The following is an 18,310-nucleotide window of genomic DNA, read 5'->3' as shown; positions in this document are numbered from 1 at the left end:
GGGAGAGTACTAGATAGATGAGGGACAGAGGGGAACTAGATTGTTCACTTTTTTCCTATATATATATATATATATATATATATATATATACACACACACACACGCACACACACACACATATACACACACACATATACCTACATATTTATATTTTTACATATGCCTACATATTTATATATATATATGTGTATGTGTGTATACATATATATGTATATGTGTGTGTGTGTGTGTGTACACACACACATATATATATAAAGCATGTGAAAATTTTTACTTATTCAGAATTCTTTTAAAAAAGGATCAGCTCTGTGAGTTCTTACTCTGTGGTCTAAATGAGACCAGACTCAAGTCGAGTAAAGTTTATTATTATTTTTTAATGTTTATTTATTTACTTATTTTTCCAAATAAGTCTCAATTTTAATAAGATCTTCTACATACACATTTGCTACTAAAACTGGAACTACCACATAAAAAAATTTTTGTTACAATCCAAGTTTTTAAAAACAGAAAATCTAGCCTATGCACCCTGCCCTAATTATAATTATGCTGTAGCCAAACCACCCAGTATTCTCTATATATCCCTCCTGCACAAGTTACTTGGCTTCCAATTTGATGTTAGGTTTTCTTTTTTTTTTTTTTTTTAATGTTTTTATTTTTTAGAGAGTGTGAGTGGGGGAAGGGCACACACACACACACACACACACACACACACACACACACACAGAATCTGAAGCAGGCTCCAGGCTCCCAGCTGCCAGCACAGAGCCCTATTCTACAGAGCTCTATTGGATGCTTAACCCAACTGAGCCACGCAGGAGCCCCATGTTAGGTTAACCTATCTTCATGACTTCAGGCTTCTCAAACACACAGGCAACACTCAAAACCTATTAGTGCTTCCATGGGTCATATCAAAAAGTGGAACTAAAGTATATTGAAGTCGTTCAAATGCAAGCTACAGGATTCCTCACAAATTACTGTTATCAAGGTAGAAAAGACAAAACAGAGTTTATATCATAGATTATCAAAATATTACACAGTTTGTCTTAACAGAGCAGCTTTCCCAAGCTGCTGCATACTGATCCTAAAATTACTAGCAAGAAAAAAAACAGTATCATAAGGTTTATGTTTACATCAACTCCATGTCATAATTATTCTCCATGCTGGTATCCTCAGAAAGATCTCTATGATAAAGGCAATAGTGACATATACATCTAAATCTTTCCACTCTTGATTCATCCGTGGAATGCTGGTTGAAGTAGTGATGGTTTTTAATAAACCACATCAGCCTTTCCATTCTTTCTTTCCGAGCAGTTAACAAAGTCCTTATTCCACCCCTCCTCCTGTTGCTGAGTATTCGATCCACAAGCCCCTGTGGTTTCTTCTCGCTGTCCTGCTGTTGGGGTGGATATTCCGGTAGAGGGGAAGGGAGTTTGATACTAGGGTCGAGAGTCAATTTACTAAGGTTCTTTATTAATACCTCAGAGATAGTTTGAGAGGCAGCTGAGCTTTCCTGGGAATTCTCTTCACTGGCCATCTGAGAAGGTTCTGGGCTACAAGATGGGTAAAGCTTTGTTGGCGAATGCATTGAAAGCCTAGTTGCAGATTAATCTTCTTCTAGATCTTTGGATTCCAGTGGAAAGTGATTCTCAAGACTCAACTTGCTGCAAAGTAGCCTGGAAAGTACGATACAGCCCAGAAAAAGCGAGAAGAACCAAAACTCCAACAAACCATAGCAAAGAAAGAACAAATGTTTATTTATTTTTGAGAGTGAGCAAGAGACAGAGCACTAGAGGAGGAGAGGCAGACAGAGAAGGAGACCTAGAATCCAGGGCAGGCCCCAGGCTCTGAGCTGTCAGTGCAAGAGCCTCGTGCGGGGCTTAAACTCAAACTGCAAGATCATGACCTGAACTGAGATTGGACACTTAACCAACTGAGCCACCCAGGCGCCCCTAAAGTCCAATAAAGTTGAAATTGTTGATCTGACTAGCCACTTCCTTATTGTTGAGTCTAATTCCTTCCAGAAACCTTCAAGTCTCCATATTGCAAAAAGCATTTAATCAAGAGAATATACAAGGTTCTCCTGCCTCTTAAAAGTTTTTAAGATCCACTTACAGGAGATATTAGTACTGCTTCTATGGAGCAGAAGAATTTTCTTTAATTTCTTATTAAATAATCATAAGGATATCTCTAGGATCTCTATATCTGCAAAAATCTAATTTAGAAATTCAGATATTTGAGTTTATTAGTACCTTAGTAACTGTTGTTAAGTGTACCTCAAAGTATGCCTAGCTGATAGTATGTACTCAGTAAATATTTATTAAATGAGTAAATTTCATTGTATAATTTTATGCCAATTTATTTGTTTGTTCTTTTGACAATGGACAGTTGAGTTGTTATGACTTTTGCTATTAAGACCAGCGTAGCTAAAAATATTACTGTACCTATCAGCTCTTCACGTGCAGGAGGTTCTTTTGGCTGTATGTCTAGGCATAGAATTGCTAGCAAGGATATGCCAGTATTCACCTTTTTACAAGGTGTTTTCCAAGTTCTGCTATTGTCATCTGCTTATTTTTTGCTGAAAGAATCCATGCAGAGAATGGTGTGGTGGATTATAAAATTTAGTGTTGACTTGCAAAATGGTCACAAATTCTTCTCATCCTTTGTAGTGTGATTTTACTGCTACTGTACTCCTTGACGCTGTACTTTGCCACATGACTTGCTTTGACCAAAGGAACATTAGCAAGTATGATACAAGCAGAGACTTGAAAAACTTGCACATTGGGCATATCTTCTCTTACGGCTCTTTAGAACTCTGAGCCCACCATGTGGGAAAAAAAAAAAAAAAAAAAAGCCAGACTAACCTTCTGGGGCATAGGAGACCTAACACGAGGCATCCCAACTGAGACCTGCCTAGCTCAAGAGCCAAGCTAGTCCAGACCAGAATTGTTTAGCCTAACTCACAGAATCATGAGAAATATTGAATGATTTTTTTGAAGTCACTAAATTTTGGAATTATATTACTACATAGTAAAATAGACTGGATAAAAATGGTATCTTGTGATCTTGATTCATATTTTTTGATTGTCAGATCAAATAGATATCTTCATTATTGGCCATGAAATACCTGTTTATGTCTTTTGCCTATTTTAGTTTTATAGAGTTATCTTTTTCTTCATATTTAAATTATTTATATAACTTCTGTTTTTTGGTTGGTTTCTCTTTTTCCATACGTATACAAAACACCTTCATTTTTGTTACTATAACGTGTGTATGTATGTATATATGTACAGAGAGAGAGAGAGAGAGTCTGAACACAAGAATTTTGTCAGATACATGTATATTGCAACTATTTTCTCTCATTCTGTGGTTTACCTTTTTGGTTTTCTTTTATTTATTTATTTATTTACTTACTTACTTACCTTTTTGGTTTTCCTAACAAGTTTTTAAACTTGATAAAGTACAGTTTATCAATTTTCTTTTATGGTTCTTGTTTTTTAAGTTGTCCACTCCAAGATTGCAAATATTTTCTCCTTGTTTTTTCCTAGAAGGTATTAGTTCTTACATTTAGATCTATGATCCATTTCAAATCAGTTATTGCATTTGAAAAATAAAGGTTGATGTTCACTCTTTCATAAGAATATTCAGTTATTTTAGTACCATTTGTTGAAGAGATGTTCCTTTCACCATTGAATTGCCTTGTACCTTTGTTGAAACTTAATTGACCCAATATATGTGGGTCTAATTCTGTATTCTCTATTCTGTTTCACTGATCTATGTCTGTCCTTTTGCCAAAACCACACTGTCATTACTGTAACTTTATAATAAATCTTGAAATCAGTTAGTGCAAGTCTTACAACTCTGGTCTTGATCCGAATTGTTTTAGCTATTCTAAGTTTTTTGCATTTCCATATAAATTTGAATCCACTTGTCACTTTTGAGTTTTTAAAAAACCTGCTTGCGTTTTGATTTAGATTGCATTAAACCCATACATCAGTTTGAGGGAAATTGTCATAATAATAATATTGAGTCTTTCAAATGATCAACATGGTATGTTTCCCTGTGTATTTAAGCCCTCTGTAATTTCTTTTCTTACTGTTTTAGAATAGGTCTTGCATGTATGTTATTAAACTTACCTCTTTTTTTTTTTTTAAGTGTCCAAAATGGTTTTATTTTTTTTCCCCTCTATTTTTTTAAAAATATAGTTTATTGTCAAATTGGCTAACATACAGTACGTAAAATGTGCTCTTGGTTTTTGGGGTAGATTCCTGTGGTTCATTGCTTACATACAACACCCAGTGCTCATCCCAACATAAACTTACCTCTTAAATATTTTACGTTTCAGATGCTATTGTAAATGAAATTTTTTAAAAAAAGGTTTTTTTAGTGTTTATTTTTGAGAGAGAGTGTGAGTGGGGGGAGGGGCAGAGAGAGAGAGGGAGACACAGAATCTGAAGCAGGCTCCAGGCTCTGAGCTGTCAGCACAAAGCAGGGCTTTGATGAATTTGATGCAGGGCTCAAACTCACAGACTGAGAGATCATGACCCAAGCCGAAGTCAGACGCTTAACCAACTGAGCCACCCAGGTGCTCTGTAAAATTTTTAAATTTAAATTTCTAATTGTTTATTTCAGGTATATAATAGAGAGTTGGTTTTTACACCTGTGACCTTACCAAATTCATTTTTTAGTTCCAGTAGTTCTGAGCATTTTTCAGTTTTCTCTTATTTTGACCCATGAGTTATTTAAACTGTGCATTAGCTTCTGAGTGTGTATAAATTTTATATTTTTGTTACTAAAGTTTGACACAATTTCTGAATTATCAGAGAATGTGGTCTCTGATGCCCATTCTTTGGAGTATGTTGAGACTGGTCTCTTGACTTAATCAAGGTTAAGTGGCTTTAAAAATTCATATTCTCTGACATTAGATGCTGAATCTTATATATATCCATTCCTACCATTTATTATTGTTTTTAACATTTCTTTCTCCATAATTCTACTGACTGCTGCCTTTTTTTCAATGTTTATTTTTGAGAGAGAGTGCACAAATTGGGGAGGGGCAGAGCAAGAGAGGGAGACAGAATGCAAAGACTCCAGGCTCCAAGCTGTCAGTGCAGAACCTGACCTCACGAACTGTGAAATCATGACCTGAACCAAAGTTGGATGCTTAACTGACTGAGCCACCCAGGTGCCCCGCAACATTTTATTTCTTAATTGTATTGTTCAAATCTTTTATCTTCACTGAATATTTTTCTTTGCTTGAAATGTCAGTAACAGTTCTTTTTAAATCTACCAATACAGTGTTGGATTTATCCATTTCTCCATGTATTTTTATGTTATAAATTTTTTTAAGTTTATTACTGAGCGAGAAAGGGAGAGAGAGAATTTCAGGCAGACTATACTGTTAGCATGGAACCTGATACAGGGCTTGTCCAGTGCTTAACCAACTGAGCCACTCATGTGCCCCTGTTATAAATTTTGCTGCTATATTGTATTAGTGCTTTCAAATTTAGAATTATTATATTTTCCTGGTGAATTGAAACTTTTATTATTATGTTCTGTGTCCCTAATAATGACTTTTGTCTTTCATCTTATTTTCAGCCTTTCTGTGTCCTTATAAAAAAGCATGGATTTTTTAAAAATACAGTTTGCAATCTTTTTAAAGTGATTTGATAGTTTTTTAAACAATTGAGAACCCTTTAAAAAAAAAAACTATTTGTTTTTGAGAGAGAGTTCACACATGCACACACACGCAGGGGAGGGGTGGAGAGAGAATACCAAGCAGGCTCCACACTGTCAGCGCAGAGCCCCACACAGGGCTTGAATTCATAAACCATGAGATCATGACCTGAGCTGAAATGAAGAGTCAGCCACTTAACCATCTGAGCCACCCAGGCACCCCTAAAATGATAAGTTTAATCTGTTTATGTTTATTTTGATTATTAACATATTTGGACTATTTGGACTTCTTTCTATCAAGCACTATTTTGAAGCTCCCAAACTTTAGAACACATTAGATCTCATCTTTCTCTTCCATATTTATATATTATTATCCAAATGTAATTTCTTTTTAAAATTATTGTCACAGACACTATTATTATTTTATACAATACTTGGTTAAACACCCTTATTTATTGCCTACCATTAATGTCTTTATTTTATTGGGCACACAATTCTAGACTAGCTATTTTATCTCAAAACTCTGATATTATTCCATTATTTTATGGCTTTTATTGTTGCTGTTGAGAGTTCTGCTTCCATTCTTAACCGTTCTTCCATTTCTTAGCAATTTGTCCTTTTTGACTTTTTTCAAGATCAAGACTTACTTTAGTGTTCTGCAATTTGACTGCAGTGTTTCTGGTTAAGACTTATTTTTATTTGTTCTACTTGGGATATATTGTACTTCCTAGATTGATGGGCTCAGTTTTGGAAATTTTAGGTCTTTATTTTTTGAATTTACATTTCTCCTATTTTTTATATTCTTCTGGGTTTGCAATTAAACAAATGATAGACCTTCTCATTCTGTCTTCTATGTCTCTTATTTGCTTATATTTTCCATCTTTGCTGCATTCTTAATAAATTCCCTGGATAGCTCATCCAATTAATCTGTGTTTGACCCGTGCATTTTATCCATTGGCTTTTAATTTCAGCAGTTATTACTTTTAGAATTTCCATTTACTTTTCTTTCCTTCAAATCTATTTAGTTGGGGTAGTTTGTATTGTGTGCTCATTTTTGTAATTGCATCCTTTGTTCAGTAAACATTTTATACATAACTATTCTATAATATATTTACTCTGCACCTGAATCTCTAATATCTGTTGTTCTTGTTCTGAAGGGGTAGAGGATTGGTAGAGCAGTTGGAGGTGTCTGTATTGATAATGGCTTGTTTTCTGGTACTTCTGTGAGTTTATTGATTGATCTTACTCTGTTGGAGTCCAGCAAACCTAATTTACAAAGAGGGTTTACTGGGGCGCCTGGGTGGCGCAGTCGGTTAAGCATCCGACTTCAGCCAGGTCACAATCTCGCGGTCCGTGAGTTCGAGCCCCGCGTCAGGCTCTGGGCTGATGGCTCAGAGCCTGGAGCCTGTTTCCGATTCTGTGTCTCCCTCTCTCTCTGCCCCTTCCCCGTTCATGCTCTGTCTCTCTCTGTCCCAAAAATAAATAAACGTTGAAAAACAAAAAAAAATTTTCAAAGAGGGTTTACTTCTGCCTCTGCTTAAAGCTAGAAAGGCACCTCTGATTTGGGACTACATCAGTAGTGCTTGGGGTTGTAGCAGAAGAAATATTCTCTATCCTCTTTGGGTCTCTTGCTGGGCCTAGGGATTAAACTGATATAAAATAGATTCGTAGGGGCGCCTGGATGGCTCAGTTGGTCATGATCTCACAGTTCGTGGGACTTCAGCTCAGGTCGTGATCTCACGGTTCATGGGTTTGAGCCCCACATTGGGCCCTCTGCTGTCAGCACAGAGCCCGCTTCCAATTCTCTGTCTCCCTCTCTGTTTGCCCCTCCCCTGTTCATTCTCTCTCTCTCAAAAATAAATAAATATTTAAAAAAAAAAGACAGTAGGAGAAAATCATACAAACTTTACCAATTTTTTAACATGTAAATGGGAACCTTCACAAGAGAATGAAGACCCAAAGAAGTGACCAGAGCAGGAAACTTTTATACCTTTTAGATCAAGAAACAATAAATTTGTGAAGAATTGACAAGACAAAGAAGTTTGTTGGGGGCGCCTGGGTGGCGCAGTCGGTTAAGCGTCCGACTTCAGCTAGGTCATGATCTCACGGTCCGTGAGTTCGAGCCCCGTGTCGGGCTCTGGGCTGATGGCTCAGAGCCTGGAGCCTGTTTCCGATTCTGTGTCTCCCTCTCTCTCTGCCCCTCCCCCGTTCATGCTCTGTCTCTCTCTGTCCCAAAAATAAATAAACGTTGAAAAAAAAAATTTAAAATAGAAGTAGTAAATGGTGAATAAATAACTAGAAAGATAAGGGTTAATTTAATACAGCTTGTTTGTACAGATTTGTCAGCCCCAAGTTTCCCGTCTCTGTGTTAAGAATGTCTTCCTTCCTCCTGGTATGGGGGGGGGGGGTGCTTTTTACCTGGGAGTTTTATTTCCCTCTGTTAGGAAGAAAAAGGAAAGTCAAAGTGTCCTTCTTGTACCTGCCATTTCTTAAAAGTACCTTTAATTCAAAGGAATCAATATGCCTAAGTGGCATATTTTGGGGTGACATTCTATTTTTCTTCATGGGTTTCTGCCCAAAGAGGAAGTTACAAGTATAGCTTCTCATCTCCGAAGTTCAGTGTTTCTACAGGGATGTTGCTGTAGGAAGCTTCTCAGGGTAGCCTGAGCCCTCTCAATTGCCAGTTGCTCTTCTCAGTTTCTTTCCTACTGCTCAGGTTTTCTTCTGTTCCCACTCTGCTTCACAAGTACCCTAGCTCTTAGACCATTCAGTCTCTGTAGGTCTGTTGTATAGTTTACTTATTTTTTGGAGGGATGGAAGGGACCTTGGAGACTGCCTCTTCCCTTTGTGAAACCAGTGATGTCTCAAAGAATTTGTCCAATCTAGCGTGCAGTTTCTATAGAGAAGGAACCCTCAAAATTCCTAGTGCATGTACCTGACTTCATATAGTAAATGTTACTGAAAAGTTTAATTTATATTTTTGCACGTATATTATTTTGTTATTTTATGAAACCCTATCTTGAAGTCATGTGGGTGCTAAGAATTCATCGATACATATAATGACACCATAATTTACCTACTCAGTAGGTTCAAATTTTCCTAAGATAGAAGTGAAGGTCCCTAGATGATTATTATCAGGAAGCTATTTAATATTTAAGAGAAAATGAAACACAAAATAGCCTTTAAAGTGAGCAAAGAATGACAATTCAATGTAGAAAATGCTGTAGGAAGTTCTGTCTCTTTAATGTTGAATGACCAAAAAATACCAACAGTTATTTCCATTTACCCATCTTAATAGGTGTAGTGGGGACATTACTACTATTTTGATGCATGGATAACATATAACAAGTTCTAGTATTTTTCCAAACAATGGGTAATAAAAAAAATTCTGTTTCATAGATCATAAAGTTTGGAATTATCTGGATCAAATCCTTCATTTTGATTCAAATGATTTGAAATGTGTACTTTTGTCATTTGCAAGTATTCTGTGATGTAACTTTCTCTCGTTGAATTTTTTTTAATGTATATTATTGAGAGAGAGAGAGAGACAATAGGGAGAGGGGCAGAGAGAGGGAGACACAGAATCTAAAGCAGGCTCCAGGCTCTGAGCTGTCAGCACAGAGCCCGATGTGGGGCTTGAATCCACGAGCTGTGAGATCATGACCTAAGCCAAAGTCGGATGCTCAGCTGACTGAGCCACCCAGGCACCCCTAACTTATTTTCATATTAATGACTTATATAGGCTAGTTTATAAACCCCAGGTATTTAGGGGCAATAAAGTAAGGAGTCTATTAAGCAATCTGAATTTAAAATTTTGTCAGAAATACACAAACAGTAAAAAACCCACAAAGAAATTACTAAAAGAAGCAAAGGTGAAATCTTCTGATTTTGATGACAGGCCTTTATTTGTCTATTTGTGAGAACCAACAGAGATGAGTGTTCTCTTAATTCTGCTAATGGGGAATGTTTTGTAAATACCATAACATGCTAAACCTTTGGGACTACTTTATTATCAGTTTTTTTTTTTCTATGACTCCAGAATTTCTTGATAAGAATTGAAAGCACTCTCACAAAGACTGTGTAGTAGAAGAAATGTTGAATTTGGAGTTGGAAACGTGAGGTTGAACTCTCACTTTGCCATTTATATGCTGCTGAATTGCTATTTAGAGCCTTTGAGCCCAGAGTTTCTCATTTGTAGAAGTCAAGGATAAAAATAACTGTTCCCTACACAGGTTTGTTAGCATCAAATTAACTAATCTATATGTAAACTATAAATCATTATACAGAGTAGGTATTGTTGCATAAATCCAAACTCTGGCCTTGGGTTGGGTAGAATTCTTAGACTATTAGAATAGAAAGAAAATTATGGCAGTAATTTATGTGCCTGATAATTGGTTGAGGAAAGAGAATCAGAGATTTAGAGTGACATTCCCAAGGTCTTACAGTTAGCTGAATCTCCCAGCTCTGGAATGTTACTCGTTTTACTGGTTTAATTTTTTTTAAGTTTATTTACTTTGGGAGAGAGAGAGAGAGAGAGCACACACAAGCAGGGCAGGAGCAGAGAAAGAATCCCAAGCAGGCTCCACACTGTCAGCACAGAGCCAGATGCAGGGCTTGACCCACAAACTGCGAGATCATGACTTGAGCTGAAACCAAGAGTTGAACTCTTAACCAACTGAGCCATCCAGGTGCCCCTAGTGTTTTAATTCTTGATCTTACTCCCCCATCTTTTTGGTGAAAATGTTTTGCTAAAATTGCACTGATTAAGAAAAACTGAATGAATATTTAGTAGATTGAGAGAAAATGAGAAATGGGATTTTTCAAGCTGTAATTTTATAAGTTATATATTTTCTGCCTTGAAATAAAATCATGTTTTTACACAAAGAAACATAAAATTATTTTTTTACATATTGGAAGTGAGAGATAAACAATCCCCCCAAACCTATCAAACTCTGAAGAAGGGGGTCCGTAAAATGTCCTCCAGGTTGTATCTTTTTAAAATATGGATTCTTGGGGGTACCTGGGTGGCTCAGTCAGTTAAGCCTCTGACTTCGGCTCAGATCATGATCTCACCATTTGTGAGTTCAAGCCCCATATCAGGCTCTTTGCTGACAGCTCAGAGCCTGGAGCCTGCTTCAGAGTCTGTCTCCCTCTCTCTCTGCCCCTCCCACACTCACACTCTGTGTTTCTCTCTCTCAGAAATAAATAAACATTAAAAAAATTTTTTTTAATATTTAAAATTTTATATGATTAAAAATTAGATCTGTGGGTTCTGTGTTGATAGTGTGGAGCCTGCTTGGGATTCTCTCTCACTCCCTCTCTCTCTGCCCCTCCTGCGCTCTCAAGATAAATAGACCTGGAGCAGTGACCTTTTCAACGATTAGAAGACTGTGACAAGTTTAATGTATTTTACACTTCACTAAGTTAGGTTGACGGACCTTTTAGGCCATAAATATATACTCTCATAAACAGCTAACCCATTATTGGGAGATGTATTGAAGTTTTGAATGCATTTAAATTGTATCTTGACTTGGGGCTTTATTTATGTTTGTTTGTTTGTTTGTTTTATTTTTTTCCCCTTTTTTAAATTTAAATTTTAGTTAGCATACAGTGCCGTATTGATTTCAGGAACAGAATTCAGTGGCTCATCACTTACACACAACACCCAGGGCTAACCAAATAAGTGACCCCCTTAGTACCCATCACCCATCTAGCCCATCTCCCACATACCTCCCTCTGTCAACCCCATAGTTTGTTCTCTATCATTAAGAGTCTCTTGTGATTTGTTTCCTTCTTTTCTCCACCCCTCCTTTCATATGTTCATCTGTTCTGTTTCTTAAATTCCATGTATGAGTGAAATCATATGGTATTTGTCTTCTCTGATTGACTTATTTTGCTTAGCATATTTTGAGTTTTTAATTTGTCTAATTCTTCAAAACTTTAGAAAGTTCCAAAAGATTCAAGGATTTTTTTTTTATACATTCTTATTCAAATAATGAATTTTCAGAGAACACACTTTTACACTGCCACAGCCATGTGATGATCTCTGGCTCTTATAGTCAGATGATCCAGTAGTCACTGATATTGTTCATGGTGTTTGGATTAGCTTTGGCTTTTTACCCTTGCACAAGTGGAAAACTGTATCAAAGCCTCACTGATCAAGATATATTTATTACCCTTTACTTAGATTATTTATTAAGTTTCCAATAATAAATTGCAATTGCTTTATCTTCACAGTTTTAGAGAAATCTATAGCTATTTTGAAGTAGTCTGTGAATGAATGTACTAAATAGTCCAATTAAGTACCTACATGCTTCTCAAAGCAAGAAAGATTACTGAAATATATTCAAGTTGAAATACAATACTTAATTGGCTGTCTTTGCATGCCTTGTATGAAGAACGGTGTACATTATTGAGAAAGCCGACTTAATATTTTTGTGAGAAAGTAGAATCATTTGAATAAATGGTTTTCTTTTTTTTTTTTTTTTTTAATTTTTTTTTTCAACGTTTATTTTATTTTTGGGACAGAGAGAGACAGAGCATGAACGGGGGAGGGGCAGAGAGAGAGGGAGACACAGAATCGGAAACAGGCTCCAGGCTCTGAGCCATCAGCCCAGAGCCCGACGCGGGGCTTGAACTCACGGACCGCGAGATCGTGACCTGGCTGAAGTTGGACGCTTAACCGACTGCGCCACCCAGGCGCCCCTGAATAAATGGTTTTCTTAAAAGGAAGTGTGTTCATTTTATTTTGGAATACAGTGGCCAAGAAAATTAGAGTCAATGGCTTCATCACTCTTATTTTCTTTTCCTTTTCATCTTGTTAAATTCTACACACTAACTCATATTACTCTGGGAGTTGCTATTTTCATGTCATCCTTAAGTGTTTTTTGTTTTGCTTTAGGAAACTCAGAGTAACTTAGTTTCACATTGTTTTTGCATTACAAGTGCAGCTAATGTTTAAAATGAATGGAGTATTATAGTCTTAGCAGTAGATGTACAACCTACAAAGAACCTTTGTGAGCTGATTTTAGCAGCATTTTCTCAGCACTTCTGACAGAAACAAAAGACCCCACATATTTTAATATCAACCTTTGATTTATTTTTTTATTTTAAAATTTTTATTTATTTTTGAGAGGGTGGGGAGGAGCAGAGAAAGAGGGAGACACAGAATCCGAAGCAGGCTTCAGGCTCTGAGCTGTCAGCACAGAGCCCAACATAGGGCTCAAATCCACGAGTCATGAGATCATGACCTGAGCTGAAGTGGGATGCTTAACTGACTGAACCACCCAGGCACCCCTCAACCTTTTATTTTAAATGCTTCAGCATTTTCAGATTGAAAATCTGCTAGTTACAACATTTTAAGGCATTTCTTGTATCTAGAAGATACAAGAAGATACATTTCTTGTATCTTTACAATGAAAATTATTATTTGATGTTTGAGTTATGCTTCTTTCCTATTTCTGTCTTCTCATCCTAGCCATAGACCTTTAAAGAGTTTAACAGTCTCATTCTTGGGATGCCTGGGTGGCTCAGTTAAGTGTGCACTTTTTTTTTTTTTTTTTCAATATTTATTTTTGGGACAGAGAGAGACAGAGCATGAACGGGGGAGGGTCAGAGAGAGAGAGAGGGAGACACAGAATCGGAAACAGGCTCCAGGCTCTGAGCCATCATGAGCCATCAGCCCAGAGCCTGACGCGGGGCTCGAACTCACGGACCGTGAGATCGTGACCTGGCTGAAGTCGGACGCTTAACCGACTGCGCCACCCAGGCGCCCCAAGTGTGCACTTTTTAAAAAATATGTGTTTATTTTTGAGAGAGAGAGAAAATGCGTGTGTGCGCGAGTGGGGGAGGAGCAGAGAGGGAGAGAGAGAATCCCAAGCAGGCTCCACACTGTCAGTGCAGAGCCTGACACAGGGCTTGAACTCACAAACTGTGAGATAATGACCCGAACCGAAATCAAGAGTCAGATGCTTAATTGACTGAGCCACCCAGGCACCCCGAGCCTTCAACTCTTAAGTCACATTTATGGACCAGCTCTTAGAATATCTTATTTCCTTCCATAGATTGAGCTTGTCTCTTTCAAAATTCTTAGAAGAATTTAGTTTTGGGACTTGGGGGTGTCTTACCATAAGTCAGTGTACACCCTGGTATTATTGAGACCACCTTGTATCTGGATCCTACCTCTAGGTTTGTCACTGACTTATGATTGAGGAAGATGGGGACAAAAAAATTTCAAGGGAATTTTAAAAGACAGTAGTGTAAAATATTTTCAAAAATGGTTAAAATGCAAAAATTTTGATACTTCTATAAGCTTAGTTGTTTAGAATACAGGTAGTTTTTTGCATGTTTTGCTTTATAGTTCTTTGGGGAATGGCAAATGGTTTTTAAAAGTTGTTTTTAAAACTGTGAACTTATTTTGTTTGTAAGAAGTATACTGATGAAAAGAAAATAACTTAGTTCCCTTGGTTATTTCTTACAAAACAAAATTCCAGACTATTTTGTTTTCTAGAGAGTTTTTTGAGTAGGAAATGTCAGTAAGCTGTTTTCTTTTGTAGCGTATTGTGTAAGAACACATTATTTGCTCAAATGAAAATTCCTGTTGCAATACCTTTAAAAACATCTTCAAATAATTGCATAATACCATTATTATAAGTAAGTACTCAAATGAACTCAAATTTTTTTGGATAAACTTTTATCTCTTAAAGATGATTACTACAGGAAAGAGTAAAGCTGGGGAATTGAGTTCAATTATCACATTGTTTGGCTGGAGGGCAAGTTTTAGAATCTTTTCTTCACAGTGCACATGCCCTTTTGTGACTTGTTAATCTTTTTGTCGCAAATTAATTACATGTTATTTATTGTGATGTAGGTAAATGGCTGTTCATCTATGAAATGAATTGCCTACAGATTTTGGCTGAATATGAACGTATGTGGTTTTAAGTATTTATAGAACTTAAGTATGGCTTCTAGTTAAATGATTAGAAGATAGAAAACCCAAAACTCCTTTATTATATGGTCCATTTCAAACATCCTGAGTTAATTTTATTAATAAAGCCCAGAAAGCATGATTTGTGGAACAGAGTTACATTTTGTGAACCTATTATGATGCTCTGGCCTTAGAGAATTCCACAGAATAACTTCATTCATTTTTCTTTGTCCTTTTAATTGCTTGGCTATATTTATATTGTCTTTTGAAAACACCTTCATATAAGTATGACTTAAGTTCGCAGAATCAAACTTCCAGCTTTTATGAACTCTTCTGAATGTACCTGTCCTCTGAACTCCCATATTTTGTCCTGTACTTTCTTCCTCCTTATCATTGTAGCTAGTATATATTGAGTTCATATAAAAGGTACGACAATATATTATTATTTTATACATATTATCTTGTTTAATTCTCACAGTAAACCTTTGATACGTGTCATGTTACCTCTATTTTACAGGTTAAAGAAACTGATGTTTAGAGAGATTTAGAAATTTGTCCAATTCATGGAGTAGATACTTGTGAAGTTTGAGTTTCAATCCAGTTCTGTTAGACTCTAAAACCTGTTTTCTTCCCACTAAGTTGGATACTATATATCTGTTTCATTTTAAGTGAAGTCCTGTGCTCATCTGGCTTCCCTACCAGAAGGAAGGACCCTCGGAGTGCCTGGATGGCTCAGTCAGTTGAGCATCCCACATGGTTTCACCTTGGGTCATGATCTCATGCTGGCAGTGTGGAGCCTGCTTGGGATTCTCTCTCCTCCTCTCTCTCTGCCACTCCCCTGCAAAATAACTATATAAAAAATTTTTTTTAAGTTAAAAAAAAAAAAAGGAAGAAGGACCCTCTGGAGGACAAAGACCTTGTTTTATTCATATTTATGTCTCCAGAGCCTGGTACAGATCCCAGAATTTTTTAAATGAGCACTTAATGAAAGACACTGACATCACTGAATGGTAGCAGTGAAGCATGTAGTTTCTTTTTTTTTTTTTAATTTTTTTTTTAATGTTTATTTATTTTTGAAAGAGAGAGAGAGAGACAGAGCATAAGCAGGAGAGGGGCAGGGAGAGAGGGAGACACAGAATCTGAAGCAGGCTCCAGGCTCTGAGCTATCAGCACATAACCCGACATGGGACTCGAACCCACAGACCGTGAGATCATGACCTGAGCTGAAGTTGGACACTCAACCTACTGAGCCACCCAGGCGCCCCTGTAGTTTCTAAAGTATAGTCAGTTTACTGGTTCATGTACCTCCTATCCTTTTGATGTGGTTATACACAGGTGTGCATGCCCAAATACACATACACACACTCTTTCATCCTTAGTGATCCTGTGACAGTGAGAATTTTTGTTCTCATTTTGTAGATCATAAAATCAAGATCTAGGGTTGCCTGGCTGGCTCAGTTGGTAGAGCATGTGACTCTTGATCTTGATGTTATGAGTTCAAGGCCCATGTTGGGTGTAGAGATGACTTTGAAATAAAATCTAAAACACATTAAACAAGAAAATCGATATCTAGAAAAAATGAGACTTGCTTAAGAACATACCACTAGTTAGTGGCAAATCTGTGATGCAAATCCAGATCTTCAAACTTTATTTTTTTATTTTTATTTTTATTTTTTAATGTTTATTAATTTTTGAGGGAGAGAGGGAGACAGAATCCGAAACAGGCTCCAGGCTCTGAGCTGTCAGCACAGAGCCCGATGCAGTGCTCAAACTCACAAACCATGAGATTGTGTCCTGAGCTGAAGTTGGACGCTTAACTGACTGAGTCGCCCAGGTGCCCCAAGATTTTCAAACTTTAAATCTTATAATCATCTACTCCAGGCTATCCATCTGTGCTAATTGAATCCTATACTTCATTTCTTAATATGTTTATTTGCTTGTTGAGAAATGATGGCAAGAAAACAAAGATATCCACAAATGGTTGTGTCTAAGACACCTTCTTTTGAAGTGATGAATGTATGCTCTTTGCTCAGTCTGTCTTATCTATCTATCTGTTTATTGAGAGAGAGAGAGAGAGAGAGAGAGAGAGAGAGAGAGCAGGGAAGGGGCAGAGAGAGGAGAGAGAGAATCCCAAGCAGGCTCCGCACTGTCAGCGCAGAGCCCGATGCAGGGCTCAAACTCAAGAACCGTGAGATCAGGACCTGGGCGAAAATCAAGTCAGACACTTAACTGACTCAGCCACCCAGGTGCTCCCAGTCTTTTTATATATACATAATATTTAATTTATTTTCCATTATGAAGCATAAATTTGGGGAGCAGTAATTATAGTTAGAATTTTTGTCAAGGGGGCGTCTGGCTGGAGTGGGTAGAGCATGTGACTCTTGATCTCAAGGTTGTGAGTTCGAGCCCCACGTTTGGTATAGAGATTACTTAAAATCTTAAAAGAAAAAAAAGAATTTTAGTTAAGGAATAAAATAGTCACAGCTCACAAACTATATGACCATATCACATTCTAATCAGCTGAATATAGGTCTAGCAAGATTCCTGGCACATGCAGAGGGTATTAAGGAGTCTGTATTGCAGACTTGATTGACGTACTGTGCTTCTTAAGTAGAAAGATTTGCCATACTAATACCTGAAAGAATGATAAGTTATAGGCAATCTGATGTTTTTGTGTAGAATAATCATGTCAGCACAATTTATATGTTGTAATACAGGGATTTAAAGTAAAAATATATATCTACATGTGTAATATGAAACATGATATAAAGAGTACATTTAATATATCTTAAACATTTAGGATTTTTCTTTTTTTAGGCTCATGTTATTTTTTCAGTACAATTTTTTTCCTAAATAAAATTGGTCTTTGATCTGTATCAACATTTTTGACATGTTTGATAGTATATTCATTTTTTTCTAGCAATGCTAAAAGAACTAAAAGACTGGTAAATTTGAGTAGGTAGTGTATATGATACTAAATTACGGGTTAGAAAGCCTTTAGCTTATCAATATTTGAAGATGCTAGTATTTTATGTTTGGCAGTGGACAAATTGCCTCCAAGTTTTAATCTGGAAAAGGTTTACAACTACATGGCTTTTATATTTTTACTACTTCTATTAGAGTTTCTATACAAATTATTCAAATCTTGATTATAAAAGAGAAGATGAAAGTGTAAACACATTATTCAAACAGCATGCAGAATATCACTACCATGTTGTTTCTCAGTTTTATTCAGTCATAAATGCAAAGCAGAGGTATGTAACATGTCATTGGATTTTATTTTGCTTTACTAGCTCCTCAAGAGTTACTGATCTATGAAATGGCAGAGAATGGAAAAAATTGTGACCAGAGACGTGTAGCAATGAACAAGGAACAATATAATGGAAACTTCACAGGTATGGTGATTTGGAGAGAGAAGATCTACAGGTTTAAATGATATCCTTTTCAGTGGAGTAAAATAGAAATATATCTAATATTTACTGTCTTTTGTTAATATATGATAAGTATGTGAGATTCTTATATATTTTATATAACATTACAGAAATCCCCCCTGCCTCTTATCTGTGTTTTGTTTTTCCACAGTTTCAGTTCCTCATGGCCAACTGCAGTCCAGAAACAGAATGATCTATTGTCAGAACATCAGTAATAGCCTAATGCCACGTCACAATGCCTACATCATTCACTTCACTTCATCTTATCACATAAGCATTT

The 18,310-nt window shown here is 36.6% G+C and overlaps 3 protein-coding genes across 6 annotated transcripts in view; 1 reads left to right on the top strand and 2 right to left on the bottom strand.

The window, feature by feature from the left end:
• Positions 1-18,310, top strand: part of VMP1 (vacuole membrane protein 1) — a 132,228-nt gene that overhangs the window by 6,613 nt on the left and 107,305 nt on the right. For all 3 annotated transcript variants that reach the window (XM_045490657.1, XM_045490656.1, XM_045490655.1), the window contains exon 2: positions 17,893-17,994. In XM_045490657.1, coding sequence (XP_045346613.1) covers positions 17,919-17,994 — 76 coding nt within the window. In that variant the 5' untranslated portion in view covers positions 17,893-17,918. The remainder of the gene's footprint in view (positions 1-17,892; positions 17,995-18,310) is intronic.
• Positions 1-18,310, bottom strand: part of PTRH2 (peptidyl-tRNA hydrolase 2) — a 57,878-nt gene that overhangs the window by 13,181 nt on the left and 26,387 nt on the right. The window lies entirely within an intron of this gene.
• On the bottom strand, positions 1,127-1,585 carry LOC123602908 (developmental pluripotency-associated protein 3-like). Its single transcript, XM_045487230.1, has one exon. It carries the CDS (start codon positions 1,583-1,585, stop codon positions 1,127-1,129), a length of 459 nt encoding a protein of 152 aa, XP_045343186.1.

The sequence above is a fragment of the Leopardus geoffroyi genome, chromosome E1 (assembly GCF_018350155.1).
Source record: "Leopardus geoffroyi isolate Oge1 chromosome E1, O.geoffroyi_Oge1_pat1.0, whole genome shotgun sequence".
NCBI lineage: Eukaryota > Metazoa > Chordata > Mammalia > Carnivora > Felidae > Leopardus > Leopardus geoffroyi.
Note: the sequence above shows the minus strand (reverse complement) of the source record. Positions and strands in the feature narration are given on the sequence as shown.

Bases quoted from the DNA above. Each gene is read 5' to 3' on its own strand.
- LOC123602908 (XM_045487230.1), bottom strand. From the start codon at position 1,585: ATGCATTCGCCAACAAAGCTTTACCCATCTTGTAGCCCAGAACCTTCT.